General features: G+C 39.4%; 1 protein-coding gene across 1 annotated transcript; it reads right to left on the bottom strand.

Annotated features, from left to right (window-relative positions):
• Positions 1–237: 237 nt before the first annotated feature.
• Positions 238–25,769, bottom strand: apbb1ip (amyloid beta precursor protein binding family B member 1 interacting protein). The gene is made up of 14 exons (XM_006799246.3): positions 25,535–25,769; positions 19,190–19,249; positions 18,055–18,142; positions 15,970–16,259; positions 13,784–13,861; positions 11,982–12,141; positions 6,351–6,472; positions 5,291–5,365; positions 5,051–5,194; positions 4,475–4,585; positions 1,849–1,947; positions 1,647–1,767; positions 1,466–1,527; positions 238–1,233 (listed from the first exon to the last, which is right to left on the bottom strand). Exons 2-14 carry the CDS (start codon positions 19,247–19,249, stop codon positions 637–639), a joined length of 2,007 nt encoding a protein of 668 aa, XP_006799309.2. The 5' UTR covers positions 25,535–25,769; the 3' UTR covers positions 238–636.
• Positions 25,770–26,969: the final 1,200 nt, after the last annotated feature.

The following is a 26,969-nucleotide window of genomic DNA, read 5'->3' on the forward strand; positions in this document are numbered from 1 at the left end:
TTTTGGTGGGATGTGTCATTTGTTGTGCAATATATTTGCTCCAAAAGGCAAAGAGATTCACAAACAAGCACCGACTGCAGGTGGTTACTGTAAAAGCCTGTCTGAGGGGAGGAAGCACAGCATTTAGCCATGTCCACGAGGTCTAGACTGTGCTGGCCCTGCGGCAGACTGACAACTTGTCCAGCCAAGCAACAACATATTTTAATAACACAGATCTTGATGGTGCAGCACAGCCAGGAGATTCAAGGGTTTATTTAGGTGGGTTGAAGAGTCAAATGAAAACAAACTATCTAACTTGTATATTTACTGGTAACACAATGACTGTGTTTTTACAGTATTTACAGCTATGTATGCAAATATATATATACAATATGGAAGTACGATAACAGCATGACAAAGCAAGCTGTAATAGTCTTTTTGAGCCCAACGTTTTCAAATGCTTTTTTAAAACTGAACTTTTTTTCAAAGGTTAACTCGTTTTTGTCTTGGAAGCTGTTCAGAAAAAGGATGAATGCCTAAAAGGAGAAATCTACAGAGAACTCCACTAGCTTCATTTTTGAGAAAAGGCTGATTAAGTTGTTGGCTGTGCAGGCATAGTTCATTCTGTATTTATACTCCACAAGTTCTCTGTTCAGGCTACTGGTCTGCACGCTTCTTCTGCATGGCTAGCATCAGTTCTGACATGAAGTCTCCACCTCCTCCTCCTCCGCCTCCTTGCGTTGGTGCAGTCCTCTTTGGTGGAGCCGGAGGAACCTTCTTCAATGACCCAGAAGTCCTCACAGCTGGTCTTAGGGTGGCGACAGGAGCAGCAGGTGGTGGTGGAGGAGGTGGTGGAGGTGGTGGTGGAGCCCCAGAAGCTACAAACACTGGGTCAGGTGGAGGTGGTGGCAAAGACACTGGATCTGGTGGTGGCGGGGGCAGAGAGTGGTGCACGCCACCAAAACTAGGAGGTGGTGGTGGCAGTGAACTAAAGCCAGTAGCTGGAGGAGGTGGTGGAAGAAAGTCTGGCGGAGCCTCTAAGTGGTCGTCAGTGGGTGGAGGTGGTGGTGGAGGAGGGAGATTGTCCATATCAAGTGGAGGTGGAGGAAAGTTGTTTGGCTGATTCCGCTTTGGGGGGGTGGGTTTTGAAGCAGTCTTGGCAGCCATGGGAGGAGGAGGAGGAGGGAGCACTGGGTCTGGAGGTGGTGGGGGGAGGATCTCGGCTAATGGTGGTGGTGGTGGTGGAGCTGGATTCTGATAAGTTAGAATAAAATTTAAAGATATAAGATTGACAGGAAGGGAAAAGATTCTTAAACAAAAGAAGAGGAGAGGGGTTGTACTTGATAAATGGTGTTGATGGCATTATGGGAAATGTAGGAGCTAGCTTCAGTTTGTCCTATGCATGGTTTGTTTTTATAGACTAAACTATAAAAACAGTCACAATAACGGCTAACCAGTGCTTCCCTTCTGATGAAGTGCTATTTACCTGAGAAATAGATCCTGGTTGCGGCTTGGTAGCATGACCATTGGCCTGGTTTGATGATTTAGCTGGAAGAGGAAGAGAAACACTCAAGTGAACTTTCAGTACAAGTGAAAAAGTGTGTGCTAATATCACTGCATCAGATCAATGAAACAATCAGTGAAGGAGAAATTGCATGTCATGCTACCTTTGACTGTGGGTGAGGGCGTTGATTGATTGGAGCTCGATGGAGTGCTGCGGTTCGTCCACACAGAGTTAGAAGCCTTTATCTCTGCTGTTTTAAAGTTTTCATACAGCGATGCCCCGTACTGGAAGCAAAAGAAAAAGACAACCCGATTTTGTATCTTTGCTTAAGGAAAAACTGTATTTTGTACAGTTTTTATATTTACCTTTGCAATCCGTATTCCGGTCACCCAAAGGTTCATGGTCCAAATATCATCACAGCAGAGGTACTTTATGTACTGAGACTCTTTCTGGATCTGAGGATGCTGCAGAGGCAAAGCCACATACGTTTATACGTTTTTGATCAGCCAATCAAAAACACCACATGGAAAAAACATTGGGCCACACCTTTTAATCTTTGATCCCTTGTGTTTTCAGTCCCATCACCACAGGTGTATAAAATCAAGCACCTAACCATGCAGTCTGCTTTACAAACATTTGTGAAGGATGTTTTTTTCCTCTACTAAAGAGCTCACTGAATTTGAATGCTAAATTTGGATGTTCCAACAAGATGCCACCATTGCAACAAGTTCGTTTCTGAAATATCTTCCATTCTCAATATTACACGATCAGCTGTAAGTTATGTTATTACAAACTGTAGTGTTTAGAAACTGTAGCAATACCACATAATATTACAGAGCTCCTTTAGCATTAGCACAAAAACTTTGGACCAGAGGCTTTAATGGCTCCTGTAGTGATCAGCCGGATTGCATCAATCCCACCTTCTAAATTAAACTCGCGATGTCCAAAGAAATGTTTTTTAACAACTTTAACAACTGAAATTAACAACCCATAGCCAATTAGGACTTATTTTGGCATTGAATATAAGGTCTTTCATGTCATTCATTAAATTTCTTCTCTCCTATATATTCCACCATTGGCTGTTAATGGGATTATTGCAAACTGCAAACAAGGAATATCAGCAGTTCAGCCACAAAGTGTCAAACCACATAAAGTTCACTGATTGCTGAGGCACATATTTTGTACAAGTGGCCAAGGCTCTGGTGACTCAGTAAGTGCAGAGCTCCAGATCTCCTCTGACATTAACATCAGCACAAAAGCTGCGCACCAGGAGCTTAACGGTATGGATTTCCATGGCTGAACAGCTGGTGTAACTCTGTAAGTGGTCCAGTTCCTTTGTGTCTATTCTGGCAGATTGATCAGGATTTAAAATGACTGTAAGTTGAAACCCTGAACAGTTTTATGGACATGCAGGGTCTCATCTTCTCATAAAAGCATTAATAATTTATGAGTCCTCATGACTGTTTTCATGCTCAGATATACAGATTTTAAAGAGTTCAAGAAATTAGCTTGAAGTTTCCATGATAATTTATGTCCTGAAATATATTTTAAAAACCCAACTGCACAAATCTGCTTCATTACAGGAACCCTATCTTAATTACATATATTAACAGTCACTTATATTAAATGCACACTAAGCTGGTTTTGAGGCAACGGCAGGCTAAACCTGCTACACTGTGACCTACTTGTTGCTATTGTTTACCTTCCCCTTGATATTACAGAGAGCCATAAGGGGGCAGCGTGGGTCTAGAAGCAGATAGTTTGGTGCAAATCAAATAAATAATAAATATGTATATTCACTTCCTGTTTTGTGGGATATTTCTGTTTGCATCTGTGAACAGAAACCAGTCCTCAGATGGATCATGTAATTCAATATTATTGCAACTAGTGAGAAGGCTGATGTTCGTTTTGCTTTTGTTGTTGCTTCCATGCAAGAAGATATCCACATAGGCCAACTTTCTGACCATAAGCACTTACTGTAACATTAATTCCCCCAGTCTATTGTTTCCCTCCCTGAAGCCAAAGTTAAATTACCTTGTAATGACACAATATGAGTTATAGAAGCTTGGTTATTCATAATGGGGGTGGTATTAGAGATCACCTCCGGCTGCTCCTCTGAATATTTAACAGCAAATTGATGAGGCTAAATTGTTCTGTTGTCGTCCTTGAATTGCAGCAGTTTTTTGTCAGCTCATAAACGCCACCTCATCAATCTGTCCAAATGCTAATTTAACATTCTGGCAGCTAAGAACAGCTTTAGCTATTACTGTATTTACTTTGTAAGTTTAACTTTAAGGTAAGGAGGCCAGTTGAAACCTGGCTGGAGTTCTGAAAGGTAATTTTCTGTTTGCCCTTGCAGCAGCGCCTTATTCCCTTCAACCCAAGCCTCGAGTATTTTGTCTTTCACTTGAAGCTAATTCAGTTTCTTTGCTTCTCTAAGCTCTTTTTGCTCTGCTCCTCAACATCTAGTCTAATGGGATCTGCTGATTCTAGTGTTTCCCAGACAAGATAGGGGAAAAGAAAAAAGCAGACTTTCACATCCCTTTAACACTGACCAGCAAACCATCTAATTCTTGCTTTTGCATCCGTCAGCATTTTTTACCCTTAAATGATTACTGTAAGTACCTCAAACTACTGCCACTATTACACTTTAAAATCACTCTTAAATAGACAAAAAGTACTTTTGTGTAAATGATTACAAGAAATAGGAAGTTTCTTAAAATTCTTGCCACTTTTAAGACTAAATAGGACGAAACGGTGCTGTTTCACTTCTTTAAATCGAAGTATTAATTGCTTTTGAAAATTTCCAGCCATGCAGGCAGCTGCAGGGCTTGCCACGCTCACCACTTTGGTTAGCATCTTTTAAATAGTGCAGCACTCAGTGTAGCACACAGTGTGAAGGAAGTTGCAGCTTCTGCGTTTATCTGGTCCACAATGAAAGGGCGTGTGGCGTGTGGCTTCGAAGCGAGCTGAATCGATATGCAGCCTTACCTTCAGCACAAAGCAGAAGTCAGTTGGAGCTTTGTATTTGCTCTTAAAGTCTTTGCTGTAGTAGACGTTTACGTTGTCAAACTGGACGAAGCAGACAAGGTCACGGGACGACTGAAAGGGAACAAAAGACGATTGTTCGGTTTGGGTTTTTTCTTTTTTGCCATTTACCTGTTTCTGTGCCAACTAAATTCAATATCTACCCTACAGATGCAGTAGCAGGGTATAATGTGATGCATAAATGGTTATTTGGGAGCAGGAGCTGCCAAAAGATCTGAGATATGTGGCAAGTACGCTGTAGGTATCAGAGGGGGAGTAATAACCCCAGTTATATCCAGCGGTGCATAACACAAAAGTGAGGTTAATAAAGCTGAAAGACTCTTAACAGTCCCTTGGAAAGATGAAAAAACTTGATATTACACTTCATTAGGGTTTCAGTTGACATAGCAAAAATATCTCTGTATCTGTGGGATTTTCATCTTTCACCACTCCTGTTCAGCACGTCTGAGGCCGGCTGAATCAGAGCATTAGCAGTTGGACGTGTGTTTTCTCTCTTGCATTCTCCTTTTGACTCCTGACCTTGGTCTTCCCTTTGGGCACATAATAAATTCCCGAGGCCCTCAGCTGGAAGAGCCGCTGCTTCCAGGACTTCTTTCCGTCTTCTTTAAGATGCAGCACCCCCTCGAGATCAGGCACGATGATGGAAGTCCCGCAGAAGTTCTCCTGCAGAGATGAGGAGGGGATGAAAGGGTAAGTTACTAATAGGAAAAAGTCACCTTATGGATGATGTTCCACCTATAGGTTGTGAGTGTGTTTTACCTGTATTAATAACTCTTTGTCCTTATCTTTCATATCTTTGAGAGTTTTCTTATCCTTCTTCCACAGATAAAAGTTCTGCAGGAACAAAACAAAGTGCTTGAATTATTGCTTTAGGGACGGGCACGTTGGTTTATTGGTAAGGCCACCTCTTTGTAAAACAACTTAAACTGGACCTATTAGACTTATTTACAGCTCAGTTCTTTTCTTCTTGGAATCATATGAAGAAGGTTTGCATGAATAACAATTCAGAAAAATGCTTATTTATCTCACTGGGCCTTAATGCAGCTTGTCGGTTCATCCTCTGTCTGAAACGAGCAGTTTTAGCTCCTCTACCTTCAAGGTTTTAAGGGTTAAGGAATTAAACTAAAGGATATCATTCTCTAAAAGAGCAGAAGAAGTCATATAACCTTTAAAAAACAAAAAACATCGGGGTCTCAATCCCTTTTGTCTCTGTATGAGTGAAATGCTTTGGCGTCATATCATAGTCCGAGCCAGTATGTTTTCATTGTGAGGAAAAGCCCAGAGGGAAAATCTATTTGGTAGTTCGTGTCAAAAGCTCAAATAGTAAATGAATAAGGACATACTGCATAAAAGGGATCTGTCTTTTGTTGGAGGACATGGAAGACATGATGGAATACTTTAAAAACGAGAAAATCTTCGCTGGTTTTCCAACCCAGCTGTTTGCCTCTGCCAACAGACCGAATCCATTAAATACTGTAAGATATTAAAGGGTCTCATTGTATCACAAACATGCCAAGATCTCCTTTTTTTTGCCTGAAGCTGTTTCGCTTGATATACTGCAGTGTGGACATAAACGTAAGAGGTCGTGTCGCACGGACGAAAAGACATTGCATAATTGAGAAGGTAAAAAACAACCAGATGGCGCAGAGCTGAAACAACGTGCAGATAGATTTGTACAAATTCAGTCCAAGAATAAGGAGCCACACCACATCTCACCCAATGGATGACTGAAATCCCACACGAACGCTGCTTATTATCAGTGTTCATTTATAGAGGTTCATATAGTTTTATAAAATAGAAACTATTGAAGTAGACCAACCTGTGGGTTTTTGAAAACTTCATATTTCTCTGGTCTCTCTTGGAAGAGTACTTTGTTCTCGCTGTCCCTTGTCCACGCTGAGAGTGGGTCCACAAGGTTCTCGTGGTCTTCAAACGCCCGTTCTGCCAAAAGAAAAGAATAGATGTATAACTTATTAGTCTGGCACATTCATAGTGAAATATTGCTGGATAAGAGTCATTTTGATGTACTGTTTTTTTAATGAGATGACAGATTCTTCACATAGTTTAGCTTTTGAAATTTCACCATGCAAAGTCACGCCAGGGGAATGAAGAGGCTTGAACTGGAGAATATTAAGGTACCAAAAGGCCAGAGCGACTTTAAGCCAGACCTGAGTGAGTCTCTCAAGCGTATGACACACATATTGCTATTTATAGTCTCTATTCTGATATGTTATTTGCCTACTTCCTAAAAAACTGTAGTTCAATATCTTGTTATACATATGTCCACAGTATCAAGCTAAAGTAAAGAAAAAGAAACCTTCTAATTAAGTATTTAAAAGCTGTGATTTTAATGCTGGAGCTTATCCATGTGGTGCTTTATCTTACTTAATTTTAGCTTTATTTAATATATCACTAAAATTTATACCTGCTGTCACTGGACAATAGTGGAAATAAAGAATATTATTACCCTGTGAAATGTCAAGAAAGGCTCACATCTAAAAGGATGTAATTAGATGACTGATGAGGACAAAAGTCCATTTTTTTTTTTTTTAAAAAATTGTATTGTGAGATTAGTATTTTTTTGCTTTGAACCTTCATCGGGGTCAGTTTTAAATTCAACGGAAGGAAACAAGTAGTTCTCTTTTTGTTTCTAACACAGTCATCATTTGCAAAGCCAAAGCAGCCTGAGGTTCAAAGAGCAATACGTTTCTTTTCCTGCTCTGAAAAAATAACTAAAAAAATGTCAAAAAAAAAAAAAAAAAAATAACAGCTTCTGTATTTTATCGTTTGCTAATATATTTAGCTATACATGCATAGCAGCCTCTGCAAGTTCCTCCTCGGTCTTCCCCATGCTTTTAGGAACTGTAGAGTAACCTCCCACTTTTGCATTTTAAAACTAAAACGACAGAAAGCAGTCCAAAGTCTTCAGAGCCGGAGGTGAAAAGCACGCTGAAGGAATGTATTTTTTGTTCCCTTGTTCTCAGATGCTGGTCCTTTCATGCAACATGTGGTGGTTCTGAATGTGAGATATTATTAGCACATTTAAGTAAAGCACTATTTCTTTCTATCTCTGCAGTAAATCCAGCTGATCTCTCTTCAATCAGCCATGAGATATAGTTTGGCTCAGCCACTTTGGAAGATTAAACTGTCTCCAGTTTACTTTCTCGGTGCACTATTGTTCAAACCAGAAAGCACGCCAGACTTTATCTTTGTGCCATGAAGCAAGTCAAAACAAATGCTTCGCCGCAGTAGATCACTCCATCGCGAAATCTTTAAATCAGCTGCACTTGCTTCAAAGTCAGTCGCACAGCTTTACAATTGTCTACTTCAAATGAGCTGAATTAAGGGAGGACCCAATAAAATCCAACCTTCAGCATTTGCTGGCGGGACTTTAAATGGTACTAAACCTCCAAAACACATTAAGAGCTTTTTCCTTCCCCTCCTCCTTCTCCTCCTTTTTCCTCCTTTGCCCACCCACATGCCTGGTGCTGTAGATCTCCATCATATACTGGCCCTTTGAATGTAGTTTAGCCCTGGTCTCAAATTATGGGTTACCATCTGAGGCAGAGGTAGGCATTAAATAAATTGCTGCCAGGGTTCCAGACTAGTTTGACTATTACAATCATTAAATGGATGGTGTGACTTTGCTTGCTGGAGTGAGTTATTAGGAGTAAAAGTCCCTTTGAACTGCATTAACCACATGGTGCTTTTCAGTAGTGTGCATGGCGAGCACATGGGTGAATGTATAACAGCGGAGATTTTCTGGAGAGCTGGTGTTGCTCGTTGAGCTCTGTGGGTGTTTATTGGGCATGATTTGCCTTGACGTTCTGCTGAAGAAGATTAAAGGTCAGCTGCAGTGTTACTAATGTTCAAGGGTTTAAAAATGAATTAACTGTTTCCATTTTGGAGCTGTTTTGCTGTGCAGTTAGCCAAACGTGACACAAAATCCCAAACACTCTTGTGCCTGTGAGTCAAATGGCGCACACAGAGGAATTCTTGCATGGCTGGCACACTATAGATAGCAGTCTGTGTGTCAGACGACTAATTTAAGCCAAGAACTATGATTTGGTTAGTGCTGACCAAAGGGAAAAACGCACGTCGGCTCTTATTTTTTGCACCAGCAGCACAGATATGTCATCTTTACCATGAGGTGCAAATAGAAGTGGGAATATAAATCAAAATGGAGGAAGAAGAATTTAACTTGAAATTGAGATTAAAAACATTACTAAACCCTGCAGTTCCTCTAATGGCCACTTGAGGCTTGCTTTAAAAGAAGAAGACACACATATATCCCCCTCCCTGTACACATAAAAAACTTTCTAGTTGATTCAGGGTGTCTGGAATATCTTTCCGAAGCCATGTCTCTCTCATTATCATGATGTAGTGTGGTGACAGCCAAAAAGCTAATGCTGAAGCTTCAGAATGGAGAAGCTAAATCCAGTGGCTGATGTAATATGCCCAAATTTACAGTTGAAATGCATGCCTTGTATAAAAATGAAACAAACAACAACAAAAACTCTGTATTGTACTGTATTAACTGTACAAAGGCTTGACGTTTGCATTGTTTGCTTCAAATAAGAGGTTGGTGATAACATTAGCATAGCTGCTATCTACATGCTAGGTATCATTTCATCTAATTTGTTACTTTAAGAGCATTTGTGTATAATTATTTGAGAAATAATATGGCTTGTTGTGAATTTAATTTCCTCCATTCAAGTGATATTTTAGTACTTCATTACTTTCTCTGTATGACACTTATAACTAAATTGCAGGTTCAGTCAAGCTAGTTAGCTTTAGCTGATACCTTTAGCACTGCACCTTCACTTGTAAATGTCATGACTGGTAGTTTAGCTCACTGGGTTTCCACATTTGTCTAATCGTCCCTGTTTTATCTAACAAAGGCAAAAATGTCCAAAAGATTATTGTGAAAAGACAATCTAGTCTAAACCAATAGGTGATGTCACAGTGGCTTTGTCCATCTTTTATGTACAGTATGATATATGAGAGTGCTTTGTTGATTTATTCCAACCGTACCAAGAGTAAAGTCTTAGTTGAAGATTTTATTTTTACTTGACATGTATTATACCCTTTAACAAACACATTCTTTGAAAGGAAAACGTTTTTAAAACAAGTGTTATGAAAAAAAACAAACTAATGATATATATCCCAATCTGATAAAGTTTATTATTCTGTACCACTGTCCTCTCATGTTGTCAGAAATGTGTATTTATCCTCTGTTGAAAACAGTCATTAACAAATTTATGATTTTTCTGTTTCTGAGTAATATTTTCTACACACCGCAGTCCCCAGCAAAATAAGATATTATTAAAGTTATATAATTATGATGAATGTCTAAAGATGTAAACTGCAGTGGATTAACATGATCTTATTCTTCATCTTCAAATTTAAAATAAGAAATTGAATAATTCAAAGCTTAGCCATTAATTTTGTGCGTCACAACAGCATATAAAATTTCTTTAAAGCAAAATAATACCAACTCATATTTTATTGCTCACAAAAGTTCGATTAAAACTGCTTCAGGATGAAATAAAACAAATCTCTGTGCATGATATAGAAATATGGCTATTTAAAAACACCAATTATCTCTGTTAAAATCTGATAAAGTGGTAAGAAAACACAAAAAGCAGATGGTACCGCCGATGGAGGTGCAGCCCAGCAGCCGAAGTAAATATAGCACAGACAGCTCAGACGGAGGACTGAGATCATAAGGCTTCTATTTCCGCATGACAGGGAGGATGACTGACAGTGTCCGATACAGCAAATTAAACCCACCTGTCTACACTCCTCGTGTGAGTGTAAGCAAGAGAGCGACAGAGAATATAAATATAAAGGAGAGGAGGAGGGCAAGAAAGAGATGGATGGGAGTAAGATCAGTGTTTCATTGTGAGCTCGGTGCAGTTTGGCTGCCACCGTGCCAATAAAAACACAGTCCATCATCTCGACCAGGATGAAATATCCCACCTTGTACAGTGAGTGTATATTTTTGTGTGTGAGTGTGTTTGAGACAGTTTGACAGTTCATATAAAAACACACTGAGGTCTGGCGTTGTTAACACAGTAATATACCACCACTGTGTTTTTCTGGTTTTGTTGATATATTTGCTGCTCAGCTAGTGCTTATTGCCGCGGCGTTTCTGCACTAAATTACCCAGATGTCACTTGTCGGTGAAGCGGTGTCAGCACAACTTTGACATCTTTCTCTGTATTTTCTGCCAATGTCATTTAGGTAGTTACTCATTCGTGCGATCGAGTTCTTTGATTTATTCCAAACTGCTCCTCGAATCACAAACGTCTTTTTCTTTGCACTGAAAGATTTCTTATTTGCCCCTGAAAACACTTAACCTGTCTGCGGGTTTTTAAAACGGCAAATATCTTATGAAATAACTACATATTGAATCATAGTGCAATGGCGCTTTAAAATCATTGGCCATAAAGGTTCCATCAACACTGCGGCTGCATTTCCCATCAGACTCACTGCAGCATTTTTAAAGGTACATATACTATATATTTCTACTAACAGACACTGTGTCACTTACCACAGCTATGCTGATGACACACAGCTTCATACAGTACCGTCTCCTAGAAATATGTGACCGAGCTATTCTGCATATAGTGCCTGTAACTTTTGTTCAGTTCAACTTAGACTTACCATTAATTAACAGTGACTGAGATTTGAACTTCAGATTCCTTACAAGGTTCCTTCCTTTCTGGCGCTTGTAATAACCAAAATTTACAAAACTGACATAACTTTTCAGTCATTATGAATAAAAATCAGTGACTTGGCCCATAAACATTTTAAAGGTCAAGACAAAGGCTAATCTATAGAGTTTTTTGGTGTGACATTATGCTCACATTGATCAAGAACTGTCTCCTGTATTGACCATGATACAACCACCAGTCTGTTACCCCTGACCAGTTAGCGAGTGGCTGTTGGAGGTTGCTGGCTGATAGAATTGGTCACTAAAAACCTCCTCATGATTGCTGTAGTTGCCATGGCTGTCCATAGTTAGCATGTAAGACACTGACTTGTCGAGCAGTAGTAAAATAAAAATTAAAAAAAAAAGTGTAACAGAAACCAGAAATGGAGAATCACCTTTGAGATAAAAGCTAAACTGTCAACACATTTCAAATTGCATGACAGTTTCTGTTTCTGGTTCACTAATGCTCAGCGGTTACTTAGCAAGTGTTTCCAGACAAGATGGTGTCTTGATGCAACCACAGCAATTTGTTACTGACCAAACCAGTCACGAGCATTTTTTGTCAAACGGTCAGTGAATATGTATCTTTTTCTAGCAACCGATGGTTGTCAGATAATTTCAGACCGGTCATCAGACTAAGTCATTTGACCCTAAAAGAAGTTAACACCATCAACATAGCACTGTATAGCATCTACTCTATGGTAGCTTACATGCTATATTATGGTAACTCACCAAGCTGCAGTTCTGGGTTGGTCTCACATATGCTCCAGTTCACATTGCAGTCACAATGAGACTTCTCAAACATGTTGTCCAGAACTTCCCTGACATTCTGTCGCTCATCGACCATCAGCGTCTTGGAGCTGCCATCATTCATTAGTACCTTCACCACCAACTGTCAAACAGAAAAACACAGCTTTTTAAAATTTTTTTTTTTTTTTTACCACACAAGCACCAAAAATATCATTCTAGTATATAAAAGTGATGTTTTCTGGTGTTCTTGCACAACTTTAGATTTTAAAAATTCTATTTTTATGGCAAACTGGATTAGCTTACCTTAGCCTGCCAAAGCAAAAGAGCTAAAGCTCATTTTTACTGTATACTTCTTGTAATCTTTGAACAAACAAGCACATTCTTCGTCTTGTGTACAGAACTGCATTCACAGTATTCATAGAAAGCCATTTACAGTATAGATTAGCATTAACTAGATTTAGCCTGCATCTTTTAATCTAACTCCCAGCAAGAAACAGAGCAAAAGGTTTAAGTTTAAGGTTTTCAACATGTTGGACAGCAGCAGGTGTAAGACATTAAATCCAGCCTTTATGCACATGCAGCTTGTTTGTTTGCCAGTTTAATTACAGGATATGCACAGTAAATGGATGTTTCTGTCTCCTAACGTTAGCTTTACTGGAAGACTTCGAGCATCAGCACTTCTGTCTTCTGATTCGAGCTTTGCTGTAATTTCTTCTTTATTGTCTTTTTGCAGTCTTAGCACCTCACTCAGAGTGTTGGATGAGATTAATTTTGCCCCAGAGCAAAGCATTTTTTCCCCTGCAGGCTCATATGGTTTCACAATTCCTCTCATCTGGTAAGAAATCCTGCTTTGGAAAAGCTGAGGAGTTACACAGCACTAAGGTCAGCCAGTTGCTTGCTTTTTGTCATAAAAATGGGGGTTTCAGAGATGTTATCACAAGAGGATTTAGAGCTTCAGGTCACAAGTCACTCAGTTTCACCCTTCCTTGAAAAACAGTCAGGTTTTGACATGTGGTTGAATGAACTATCGCTGGAAATTTAATTTTCCTCCTAGCACTTCCTCTCCCCAAGATGCTATCTTATAAAAAATATCCTCAAACATGCTAAGAAACCAGTGGGCTTATCTTATCTTGTGGTCCTCTGACCACTTTCTGCTGAAATTCCTGGAAGTGCACCTGGCACTTCTGTATCTCTTCTATGAACCCAGAGACACACATCCATATGAAAGTGGCCTGTGTTTCCTCAGCTTCCACACGCACACATGGCTTTTTGGAAAAAGTTCCTTTTTAGTTTTCACTTCTAAGAATTTGTAACTACCATCTTAACAGGGAACTAGGTCACTGCGAAGAGCCAAACCACGAGTAAAAGAGTAAAACTTGGCAGTCGTATCAGTCACAGTCATCTATGATAAAAGAATGGCATGCCATCTGCGTGAAACTTGGTTTTTTTGTGTAAAAATCGCTGCTCTGGAAGTGTAGCTTTGCATGCAAGAACACATGTCTGAGCTTTTGAATGCTGCTTTGAAGATGAGAAAGTGTCCACATATCACCCCCAAACAGGAAACCACGCTGTCCTGCGGGATGTTGGCTGGATGAAAGTAACCATCCATTACTGTGATTGATGGCTCTTCCAAAAGAGAAAAAAGGAAAGGAAACCCGTGCTATGTTTGACCATTAACTCTTTTACAGTAATGTTCAGGTAGCTGTAATTCTACACGTCTCTACTCTTGCCAGTGGACGTCAGCTCAGAGGGCAAAACAAGAAGTTGGTGTTTGCTTGTCTTACCTTTTTAACTTTAGCTTCCTTTAGTTTCTCAAGAGCGAGTTTGATTTTGTCTGCCTTCATCTGCGCCTCGATCTCCTCCTGAATAAGATGTGCACAGGGATGAGATGGTACATGGTCGTCAACCTTTCTTTTTTTTTTCTTCTTCTTTTTTTTTTTTTTAGAAAAGTACAATGTAAGCACCAAAAAGAAAATGAACAAACTTCAATCATAAAGAAAATGTGTTAATTCACTTTTTAACAGAGTGACGACCTTTTTAGGTTCTACCCCGCTATAATCTAGTATTTGTTCGACAATATACAATTATTATCTTTCAAGGAAAACTGTTTTTAATTTAAAATAAAGGTTGCCAAAAATTCCTTTCTTATCATATAAAGTCATGACTCACAAAAAAGCAAAAAGGGAAAGCAAAAAGGAAAGCATGAGACATCTCTGTGAGTCATTTTTAAATTTTTAACGGGGCTAATGATGAGGAGGGGGATATTGTACATCAAAAGTGTAAAACACAAAGTTCCCAGCAGAAATCTCCTGGCTTACAACTCTTACTTAATTGCATTATGTAGTATTACTCCATATAATGACACTCTATGGGGTGTTCTGAGGTTAACAACATGTAGGTTAATGAGATTACTGCAGTTCACTTGAACTAGGAGCAACCTCAGTGACGCACTCTCAAGGTATGAGTCAATGTGAAAATGACCCACTAGATCATTTATGAATACTGTTATGACTTATAGCTCATTTTAATGTAAGGCAGAATGTAACATCTGTGCGAATAAGAGCATGTAAAGTATATCTTCACCTTTTAATGAGGCAAAGCTCAACACTAGTACACCAGTACCACCACTGGAAGCTCAGAAAATGGAGCTTTCTATTATTATCTACTGCTGTAAAACTGTTTACTTTAACAAAACCACAATCTCTTACAAACACTAGTCAAGTGTTTGGGGGCTGAGCCTATCATCCCACCTAGGCCCTACTTTCAAGTGGAACCACTCCTATGTGTAGCCTCAGGTGTGTTTACATGTGTGGATTCAGGCCTTAGAAACAATACACAACATGATTGTTTGGTTAGAGACTATTGTGACTCATTAGTGACAGACTCAAAGTCTTTTTCCATAGAACCAGTTCCAGTCAGCTCTATAGCTCTCATCATTATACATCATTTATGAGGTTTATGTTGCATAAAGCTGTATACAGATCCAATGATTATGGTTAACTTTTTCTGGCTGCTGTTTGTAGCTTCATATTTCACTGTGCAAAGACAGTCGTATCTGTGTCATAAAACTCTCCAAGAAAGTAATGACACGTACTTCTAGTTTGCAGAAAGGGTCCCAAGGGCGAGTCAGAAGATCAAACTCTAGCAAGTCTATCTCTGTGATGTAGCACTTCAACATTTTTCAAGAGGTGTAATGTCTTGTTTTCACTTCATCCTCTCCTGTGTGGGTGTTGAAATCTCCATGCAAGACTCCCATCTCGGACATTAAATCCTACCTGCTAGATCTCAATTAACTTGGGTTACTGTTTTCTCCAGATGCAATCACCCGTGAAAATCCTGACTGCAACTTTAATGAACTCGTCCACGTCTACCTTACAGTGACGCACTCGCTGCCTCAGCACAGCTGGTGTTTTTACCTCAGACAGATGAGGTAACAACCTCTGCTAAAGCAATAAGCTCCCGTCTACCCCCCCTCCTCCCCACCTCCAAAACTGTCACATCTTACCTCCCTTACTCCAAGCCCAACCTTTGCTATCGATCCCGTTACACTTTTCTCATTGCCGTATGTGTTTGATCTGTTCCAGACAGACCCTCGGCTGTTTCGCCTCACACGTCTCTGTAACTGTAACAGATGCCTCCATCCAGGAGCGACTTTGCTATGATCTCACCGTTAAGAGCAATACCACTCTTCCAGGTTTCACAAAAACATACAAAACTCATCTTAAATTTATGTGCTGGGAACTGGTGATGTTTTTGTTGTAAAACTGTCTTGTCACGCATGGCTTATAAAGCATTTACTCATGGTAAACCAAGACATGCGCAAATAAAAGAAAGATTGTGACGTTGTTCATTTGTTCTACCAGGAGCTCAACAAACGGTTCTTCCTTCTGACCTGTGGCACTGCCCTCGAAACTAGCTCTCTCGAGCCTTGATTAATGCTTGCAGAATTGCTGCATGTGGGCTCACTCACCGTCGTGGGCTTTGCACCAGAAGGAGGTGGAGGTGCTAAAGAGGAGGCAGCAGAAGGGACAGGAGCGCTAACATTGCTGCTTCTGCTTCCTGCAGATGACGGTGAAATGTGCGATGGGGCAGGTTCGATGCTCAGGCCCTTGGGCGGTGGTGGGAAGTCTGGTTTAGACGCTGACGGTGCCTTCAAACATTCTATCTCTGTTGCCAGTTTCTCTTCCGTTGCATTGAGGTCAGCCATCAAATCGGCCATGAGTGCGTCCAAGTCATTGCCCTCCAGTTCATGAAGGGACTCTGGTGAAGCAGAAACATTTTGTCAGGAAGTTCCTCAATAGAGAATATTGTTGGATAGAATTTCCTTTTGTTCCTTTTTCAAAGTAATTTGCCTTTTCCCCCTAATTATGAAGAACTTTCCTTTTTTGAACAAGTTCCCCTTTCAGTTATGTTTTATTAAACAAAGTCAGTGAAAGGAGTTCTTTCATTTTATTCCTCATTCATGTTCCCAATATTGCTTCACTGAGGAATTAAGTTTCAGAATTCAGTAGAGGAAGCAACAGTTTCGTCTGCATGCAAATTGTAGTTTTGCTTTTTGTAACTGTCCTGTATTTAGATTCATCAAAGCATCATTAAGTTAATACATTTATAAAGAAAAGTAACTGTATGTTATAGACCAGTCAAAATAATTTGCCTTTGCTGATTTGGAGCGAGAGCAACTTGGATTACTTTGTTTTGGCTTAAAGTTACTGCTATGAAAAGAGTCCAGCTATGAGGTCAATCTCACTTAACTAATGTGTGTGACTGTGGCTTTTCAAGGTAAGGGTTGCAGCTCTGGAGAACTACTCATCACAGGAAACCAAAGACAATAAATAAATCTTACTATATTAATTGTATTGTTAGTAATTGAGTGTTGAGCTCTGTATGACCATTTATTATTTATGTATCTCCCCCTAATAACTAGGCCAGTCTGCATGAACATCATCCCACACAGAGCAATTATAGCATCTAGTTGCACGTCTGATGTTGCGTTTACAATTACAATTGCATCAACGGTCGCTAAAGTTTGCATTCGAGACAGAATTTTGTTAAACTCACTGCTAACTACAGATACATAGAATTTGAGAAATATTTTTTGAAAAATAATGGCATGTATTTAACTATCTTTGTGGGATCATGTGAGGATCAAACTGATAACATCTCAAAATTTCTTTGACCAGCCCCCCTTTTTTCCAAGTATCTTATCTTATCTTATCTTATCTTATCTTATCTTATCTTATCTTATCTTATCTTATCTTATCTTATCTTATCTTAATATAGAAATATGTTAAGGTTAGATTAAAAATTTTGCACATTGTTTTGATGGTTAAATTTGTAGCCAAATACATATGTGTGTTGATGGTGAGATCGAACCCTACACACGGAGTGGAGCAGGCAACTTTTAGCAACCCTTTAGCGCAAATGTGAAAGCACCTTATTAAATCTACCTCTCACTCTGTGTTGCACATACTCTGGCTGGTCCCCAGTAATACGTTTGCTAAGTTTAAAGTGGATGGCATTAACAGTTTGCACTCGTGCATTCGGGCACAGCCTTACTGAGCTGCAAGAGCACATGTAGATTATAGTCTTTTATAAAACATAGCCATTTGTTGTGATTGATAGTTTATTTATATCAAGGACATTTTCCATTTGCAAAGTCCTTCAAGGCAGGCATTTGTTATAAAGTGCTGCACAGCCTATCAACTCAATCTAACAAGATTTAATGGCATTTACAATGAACGGAGAAAAAGGGAAAGTTAAATGCTAACACCAGCTGATATTGTGACCTTGTTCTAACATTATTGCAGCTTATTTTTTTAGCTTATTAAAGCCAGAGGCAAACAGTGAGTAATTAGACTTTAATCTGTGCCTTCAGTTGCCAGGAAGTGCACCTTTTCTATTTTTTATTTTGTGTATTTCCATGCTAGTTCTTGTTAATTTGAGCAAGCACACGACACATCCCACCCTTGCACAACTCGGGTGTTGACACTGCACAAAAGCTCAACGCCCAGCTCTTTGTAGTGTTTCCACACATAATGTCAAAATGTGAAGTCACCATTCAGGTCAGTGAAGCCGATGGAGTAGTTGACTTCCTTCTTTGTGCCGGAGAGAGCTTCAGGGGGCACCGTTTCCTCTCCAAGACTCTGAGGCAAAGAATGAAGAAAGCAGTGTGGTTGTAAGAATGCAAATACAATTTCTGCACAGCCAAAATACTTCCCCACCCCCCACCGCAGAGGAGCACACTTTCATGTTTGAGCGCTCTGAAACAAAACTGTTCTAAAACATTATGTCAGAGGACAGAGTTGTATTTTTTTTCTTTTGGGGGATAAGAGTGAGAGTGTACCCACTGCATGAACAATATGACACCCCATCTTGGAAGAACTGAGATGGAAAACATTAAAGTGATCAATGGGGTTTTTTACTAAGAAAAAAAGGCGTAATCTTTACTCGGTTGGGTTTTGCCATTTAACCCACCCTTCCAGAAAAGGGTGGTATTTATGGTTCTTACATGACCGCAAAGTGTGTTTCGTCCCAGTCACGAGCGTCTCAGTTAAGGATGGTGGGTTTTTGTTACTTTGTCATCTTCTCCGAAGAAGAAAAGTATCTCTAAGTCCTTAGGCGAGATAATTAATCACGGGCAGCTTGAACAAAAACATGTATTTTTGTCTATGTGCTGCATGAACATTGAGATTTATGCCTTTCATTAACAGAAAATGTGGTAGTGGCACAAGCTCCTCTGCTACTTTATATTGGTATCATATTAAATCCTGTCATGTTTAATACATTCTATACAAGATAATTTAAATATATTTAAATTTAAATGGAGAAAAAGAGATGAAAAAGTGACACCTGCTTATTTCAGATTCAGAAACTGGAGGAAAAAAGAAGCAGAAAAATGTATCTTCAGGGTGCGCCTGGGTACGCGTTATCCACTCATTCTTTCCTCTTTCAGTTCTTGGTTTTGTCTTCGTTTTATTTTGTTGTCACAGCTACAACTTGTCTATTTTGTAAATTGCTATACACACCAGAACGGAAAGGAGCAATCACATTATTCATCCACCGGAAATTAACTACATATTCAATGTTTGTGTTTTGAAAAGATGGCTCTAAGGGTATTTTGTGCTATAAAGCAACAAGAATAGAATAAGTATATATAAAAAGATATAAGCAAACAATGGCTGGTAAGTCACCTGGGTGAGGAGGTCCATCTCCCCCAGCATGGCGCTGAACATGGCGTCAATGTCGTCCATCTGGTGAAAGAATCAATAGAATAATCAGATATAGAAATTATCATTATTTCCAATGTGACAAAATATAATATTTATAATATGTATAAATGAGCTGCACTGAATAATGAAGATGAAACAGACGGTATGTCCATTTGCATGGGTAAAAGCAAGTGCAGGCAGTGAGTGCTGATACGGTGCTACTACTTTGCTGTGAAGTATTTGCAGATGTAAAACGTTTCCCCAGGTTATGCTATATTGCGAAACATGTCCAACCCAGACTTGAAGGAACAAAGTGTGTATGCATAACTGCAGGCAGTCATTATTTGCCATAACTTGTTGTCTCTTGTTGGAGCAAGTGAGTGAAGCAGCGAGTAAATATTATGTTGCCTTTTCTGTCATATTCAGAGTTGACTTTTTTAAGCTGTCCTTTAGTAATCTGGATTTTGAAATCATGCTTCGTGTTGTATGATGAGTGTTTGTTTGAATCATTATACGAAGAAGAAGAAGAAAAACTGCATGCAACATTAAGATGCCTAAGGAAACTGGAAGAGCATAAAGTATGCAAGCTTCCATAATGTGCTTAGCTCGAAATTGCTCCTAACTGCTGATCACGTTTCAAAATGGACTCATACATCAGGCTAGTACAGATTTATATACATCCCCCATTGTGGATGGATGAAGCGAAATGTCAGGATAATGAAGGTTATGTTTTTCATTTTAAGCAGAGTAACAGCCCGAGGAGCCACCGTGATCACTGCGCCTTTTTTGAAAACCACTCCGAAAGCCTCGCTTGAGATTTACATTCGTAATTATGCACAGTAGGCCGTCTCCCCTGCACGTATTATTTGAAGCCTCTTTTCTCAAAGCAAATGTTATGATGGTCTGGAATGTGCAGTCAAAACAGAGTCCCTGTTTTCTTATGCTGGTACGTGAGTGGTACCACAGAAACACTGAAGGTGTCAGTGGGAGTTCATCCAGTTAAAGTGGTGCTAATGGTAGCTTACTTTATATTGCTTACATGTGGGCTCTCCTAATTCTTCTGCTTCTAGTATAGCATGTTTCTGATAATGACCACTGTACTGGAAATGAAGTGCACCTGATAAATCAATGAATTATAGAACCATCTTTTCTAATCTAATAACTTTATGACTTTATCAGTCTTTCATTGATAAAGATGCAACTTTGGCCCACTCTTCTTTACATCAATGCTTCAGTTCTTTGAGTTTGAAGACACTCATTTATGCACCGCTCTCTTAAGGTTTCCATCGACTTGAGGTCTGGACTTTGACTGGGTCTTTGCAACACCTTGATTCTTTTCTTTTGCAGCCATTCTGTTGTAGATTTGGTGCTGTGCTCCGGATCTTTGTCCTATTTCAAGGAATATTTTCAAATTCGAGCCAAGCTTCATGTGTCAGACAGATGGCCTCACACACTCGATCATATTTCTGTGTACAGAGTGTGTTTGTTCAAATGCAAATTTTCTAAACTAAACAGTGCTGCCATGCTGTTTTTAAATAGAACAGGCTTTCTCCTGGAAACCCATGCAAACAAGTCTTCTGCTAACTTATGCTAACTGACATGCTAACTGAGGTAGAGTTTGAGGTGTAGCTCTTTTTGGAGTTTCTCTGAGTGTTGCATGATCTGACCTCAGGGTGATGGTTTCCTGGGAAGATTATTCAAACGATCCCCTTGTGAATAATCTTTCTCACTGTAGATTGACGGACTTCAGACTGTGTGGAAACGGCCTTCTAACCTTTCACAGACTAAAGGACAATTAAACAACTGCTTCTTTAAGATGACCGTTGATGTCTTTTTCCCCTTGGCATTGCATTAACACAAACCTGAATAGTCCAGATCTGCTTTTATAGACGTGCTCACACTTGCTCATGATCAGTTAATCAAATGCATTTGGTTAGCAGCACCTGGCTGCTACTTATTAAGAGGATAGTGGTAGTGGCCTACTTTTCGCATGACTGCAAATATATTATTACTAAAGGCTTGTTAACATAAGGTATGAGTGGGTAACTGCTGAAGCTGTCACTAAATTAATTTATTAGAGGAGTTTCATGACCAGTAAACCATCTGGATTCACTGGTTCCTCCTTCTCACCTTCTACTGACCTGAATGCTACAAAATATCAAGTAAACATTTGCTTGTGCCTGGTTGTATTACCAGAAAGACTGCATTAAAATGTATATTAGTCATGATCCCCAGAGGATTAATCACCAATTTCCATGACTTTTACTACTTATCTATGCAGTTATTAATGAATTAGAATGAGTCTGAATCTTTAGTACATTTAGCACCATCATCAGGTCAAAAGATCTCCCTGGTCAGAACTTGTACATTTGTGAAACAATATAAAAGAAGAATATGACACTGAGCTGCAGTTAATGCTTTCAGCCAGATCATATCCTTCAATCATTCTGAGATAGAGTGACGATAACAAACACATCCAGCTTATCTAAACATCTCAATGTGAGTCAATGTGAAAAAAACAGCTCCACTTTGCATAATGTTTTATGCAGATTATTCAATATTGTAATCTGACATCACAACAATGTCAGCATGGCGCAGCACAGTTGAGTAACATCTGATTCACTGTTAATATGTTCAAAGTAAAAGCAATAAAATAAGTGCGACCTTTTTTTAAAAACAACACTTTTTTAATCAAGACATCTTACCAGCTAACCCGGGTGTTGCTGGCTTACTAATTTTGACGGACTGTGATTAAACTGCATGAATATAAGCTTCGGTTTGCCTCAGGTCAGTTATAAATTGCTGGGGTTAGTCTCAAGTTTGGTGTGGTTAAACTGATTAAGAAACCGATGCGCTGTACTTGTTTGGTGTCTAAGCCACACCTCATTTTGCAAGAATGCTTAGCATCAAAGAGCTACCCTATTATTGTGTTTTTCCAGCCTCTGTATGAGTCTTTAGAGGGTGACTAAGCATGACAACGTGTATGAGTCTGTTATGTAATGCATTTTCTTCTTGTTTCTGACTGGTTTTGTGAATTAAGCACTAATTAAAAGCGTTTCACAGGGTGTGCAAGAGGAAGGGTGGGGGTGGCTGCAACCTCTTTTGTTAAATCAGCCCTAATCTAATTGGTTTAACTCATGCAGTGAGATTCTCTGCACAGATGTTTGCATTGCTATCCTCTAGTCATTATTTTTTCTCTGCTGCGTGGTAGCGTCCATGAGAGAGGAAAATATTGGGCGATACTGCAGAATTTAACTCCCTGCTTTCACTCGTCACAGAGTCTGGAATGTGTTTAATGACATTTAGATCCAACACGAAAAAAATAAATTGCTGGAATTTAATTAAAAGACACAGGGGTGCATCTCTCATTGACACTGTGTAGGAGACAAGAGTGACTGATTGTGTTCCAGGAAAGAGTTTATACAGGATCAATACTGTTTCAAACATCTAACAGATGCTGCGTGTTGGAAGCTCACGAGAAACTGTTAATCTTCTGGTGTCATATATCAAATCGCACGGCTCATAAGCTGAAACGCCTCTGCGCACTGATAGAATTTGTTTGCGCACCATAATTTCCATGTGACGTACATATGTGGGGCTCACTGCTATAGCACGTGAGTGCAATCCTCTACCTTTTACACAAACGGTTTACCCCCAGGAGGAAGTGGTAACTGGTAAACTTCCTGGAACTTGCAATGTTGAAATGGTATCGGAAATGGTGACACAAGCAGCTGCCTGCAAATTTCATGGTACTGCTTCCTCAGTTCTCATTATGTCACTTTTTTTCACCTATACGTGGTCGGCATGAGACGTTTCGAGTAAAAGAACGCACCATCTCTGAATGTCTGGTGCTACTTTTTGTTAGTAGTTTTAAAGTCACTGGGAGAGAAGTTTAGTCAGTCAATCAGATTTTGCTGAGATGCTGTGTTTTGACGCCAAATGCATGAAATGAACCGCTCCCAGATTAGCGAGGAGAAGTGAGAAGCGGCAGGAACAGAGCGTGAAAACAAGACGGCTTCCGCTGGTGAAAACAAATCGACCCAATTTTAACACACTCCCTCCTCAGTGTCTTAGACGTGTGCATTAGTGGAGTGATATCTCAGACACAATGTGAGGAATGGACTTTTTCTGTGCTATTTGTAGGTGTGATCCTGCAACTGATATACAGATAAAGGTGTTAACCTCAGAGTCATTGCAGCACCACTAGCGTGATTATGGGTGGACTAATTAGTTTTACTCAAATGTGACCTTAAGGACGGGGGATTCTGAAGCTTGAAGGTATCCTAGATTTGTTCAAAGATGACCAAATCCACCTTTGAAATTTTACTTTTTTTTTGAGAGAAACTAATGAATATAATGTACTCATGACTTTTCAAGCTTTAGGGGATGAGTTTGGTGTACTTTGGGAGAGCTTACCTAGTTACAGTAACTGTTTGTGAATTTGAAAACAAGCAATTTGTCAAACACAATGTTGACAGGTTGTGAAATATACCCAACTTCAGCATCTACTTTACTATAAATGGAAACATAATGAATAAAGTTAGTGTTGCATTATATTAAATGAGGGTTTAAAGCGTAACATTTCGCAACCAGAGGAGTCGCCCCCTGGTGGCTACTAGAACAAATGCGTTTTAGATCTGGAAGCTACGCTGATTATTTCTACAATCTGTGGAGTTGTATAAATTGGGGGTTCACAGAAAACACAATAAATCCTACATTTGACCAAATAGTCAATAATACCTCAGAAGGAAACGGCCATGATTAAAGCACCGTTTAAAATCAGACTTTTAAAGGATTTTTAAAGAAATCTGGCCAAAGATTTTATCATCAGTAACCGGAAAAAATTGCAAACTTGAAAGCTGAAGACCAGAACAGCGAAACTATTCAAAGTCACCCCAGTGTCCCGTTTATGAATGAGTAATAGCTCTACAAAGAAACCAAACTAATAACAACAGGAATTTTTCCTCTGCAAGCTCTGTAGCTTTATGTGCCTTTCAATATATCAATTTACCGCAACAGAGTTCATGTTTGTGAACTTCTAGTCACATTTTCACACTTTCGATTCACAAAACTGTGCCACTGTCTCTTCACACTTTTCACTATTTTATTGCCAGACAAAAGGCATTCGTGACCTATCGGCGTTCTTAAATGTTATTGTTGGGCGTCAAATGAGCGCATTGTGAAAACTACAACTGCAACTGTACTGTTGTACTTTTTATAATAAAAAACAGCAAATCTAAAAGCACCTTATAGCTTATAGCTTCTGCATTCCTCTAGAACACCCCCCTCCCCCTTCCCTCCCCCAATAATCTCAAATACATGTCTCAGCCTTTTACATGCCACACATATGTAGCTCCAGGGTAGAAAATCAAAAGCAGACATCAACTCCAGTGTTTACCATAACATACAGAAACTCTCCCTCGTATGATCGGATCATATTTCTGTGCTCGGCTCTTAAGCAGATGTGTTTACAAGACTTGATGTGCTCTTTTTGCAAAGTAGGCAAATTAGAGGTTGAGCAGCAGGCACAAACCCTAATGTTTGCTGAAGCAGGTTTCAAATCAGACTCAAACCTACTACAATCAGTCCCCTTAATAAAATGTCTTGCTTAACATCTCTTAGAAAAAGCAAACACCCCCTTGACCTTTTAATCCATCGCTCTGAAAGCAATGCGTTCAGTTATACTCACAACAAATTCACTTCATATTTTTGTGACATGATTTAAAACCCAAAATGCCACAAGCCTAATATATACAAAATGTTCCTGTCATCAACAACAAACTGACAGCACTATTAACTTTAATATAAGAGGCCAGCCCTATTAGTTTCATGTGGTTATTGAGTCACGCAGCACTCTGAGACAATAGCGGGGTCCACCCAGTTGGAAAGATATGAACTTACATTCTTTTCACCGAATTAAAACATTTATTTATTTATTTCATGGTAAAAAAAAAAAACTTCTAAAAAGAGTTTTCTTTCATTTCTCGTACTATTACATTTAAAACCTTTTGAGAGTTTATATCAGAGCGTGATGTAACTCACAAAGTTTGACAGGATGTCTAAGATTATCATCTGCAACATATCAGTACATAACGTCCTCGAGCTAAATTATTCTGCTGTAGCTGAATATACATATATTACAAACAAATCTCTCATTTGTTTTTAATTTTGTTTTTTTTCCAGCACAACAGCCACCACAATCCTCACTTGTAATGTGGTCAAACATCAACGAACAATGTTCTAGGTCTGCGTTCAGAGGAAAGCAGCTTCGGTTGTTACCGTTATATCCAAAGGCACAACATCCAAGTTAACAGAGATGAAACTCACCTTTTTAAAATGCGTTAATCCTTTGCTTCGCCACTAAGTTTCAAGATAACAGCTTCATGGACATCAGCTCCACTTCGAAAAACTATTCTCTAATTAAGCTCGACACCAAAAATTAAAGTCATATGCGGGCAGATTTTGGGTGTGCGAGCAGATTGAAGATTGCATTTGTCTGACTGTTGGCTTCTTCCTGCTTGACGCGGAAGTTCAGGTCTAGACCTGTCATTGCATTCCTGCTACAGAGTTCAGCACTTTCACAACACTCTTGTCTGGGCAGCGTTGATCCATCCTCTCCTTAACAGTGCTCCTTATCTGCACTGTACTGTAACTGTGCCAACGGGGACAGCGAGGGAGAAATCATAAATGTGTTGTGGCTTCTCACTAAGACTTCGAGGGTGACTGACAGCCACTCGAGCAGATTGGGAAGTTTTTTTTTTTATTGAAAGAAAAAAGAAATGCCTCAGTTGGATCGAGAGAAAGGCTGAATCAGCGAGATGAATGTGACGGGTCTTGGTTAATAATTCACGTCGCTGAAACTGATTTACAGCAAGTCTGTAGACAGGAGTGGCACGCTGTAGTGGTGAAAGACACTTCAGCTGGGCTTTACTTGTCTAAATTCTCGTTAGAAAATACAGTCGCCTAAATGAAGTGCATTATTTGCTGTACAACCTCTAACATACCTCCTAAATGTAAGCAGAGTGCACTAGAATACATTAATTTACATGAAATCTTAGCTTTTATTGTTAAAATCAGGAAGAATTGTCTTAGGGTAATGGTGTGGTGCAACAAAGTCGGTTATCTTTAGGAGGAACCAAGGAGTTAAACTGTAAAACTATGAATAGCCTCTGGCTCTGTTATCTGACCGTGCAGACACAGATAGCTGTATTTATTTGCATTTCTCCTTGAGTCATCTTGGGAGGCCAAAAACAAGATTTCTGATCTCTTTTTTTATCCTCTTTCCACCTTAAAAGGAATTCACATACAATATAAAAAAATGAATTCGAAATTATGCGTAACAGAACAGATTATCTTGATTTTTACGAATATCAACACTTCTATGTCCCATTTCCCCTCAAGACCAGCATGAGCCATGACAGCAAAGACAAACCACTGTGGTAAAATCCCGTCATCATATGGTAAATCTGAGCACCACGAGGGGGAAACCAAATAACCTTGAATGCTTCCAAGAGTCTTTCATGACTCGTGATGTATTAAACAAACACCCTGGGTACAAGCATGTGTCCCAACCACCCTCATTTCCTCATTCTCTCAGGGTTTGACAAACAGATGGACACCAAAGGCAGCCTCCCATTAGCTCTAAACATCTCCCAAACACAAGCACGCCAGTGCCTCGGAGAACATTTCTCAAATAAATACACTGATTAACAGTTGTGGAGCTCGGCAGCAGAGAGCGAGGGGATTTTTTTTGTCTGCTCCG

The sequence above is a fragment of the Neolamprologus brichardi genome, chromosome 9 (genome assembly GCF_056152115.1).
Source record: "Neolamprologus brichardi isolate AB-2024 chromosome 9, ASM5615211v1, whole genome shotgun sequence".
Classification (NCBI taxonomy): Eukaryota; Metazoa; Chordata; class Actinopteri; order Cichliformes; family Cichlidae; genus Neolamprologus; species Neolamprologus brichardi.

Coding starts and splice junctions, on each gene's coding strand:
- apbb1ip (XM_006799246.3), bottom strand. CDS start 19,249: ATGGACGACATTGACGCCATGTTCAGCGCCATGCTGGGGGAGATGGAC. Junction 12,142..13,783: donor AGGAAGCTAAAGTTAAAAAG/GTAAGACAAGCA, acceptor TCTGTTTGACAG/TTGGTGGTGAAGGTACTAAT. Junction 1,234..1,465: donor AACCAGGATCTATTTCTCAG/GTAAATAGCACT, acceptor CTAACTTATCAG/AATCCAGCTCCACCACCACC.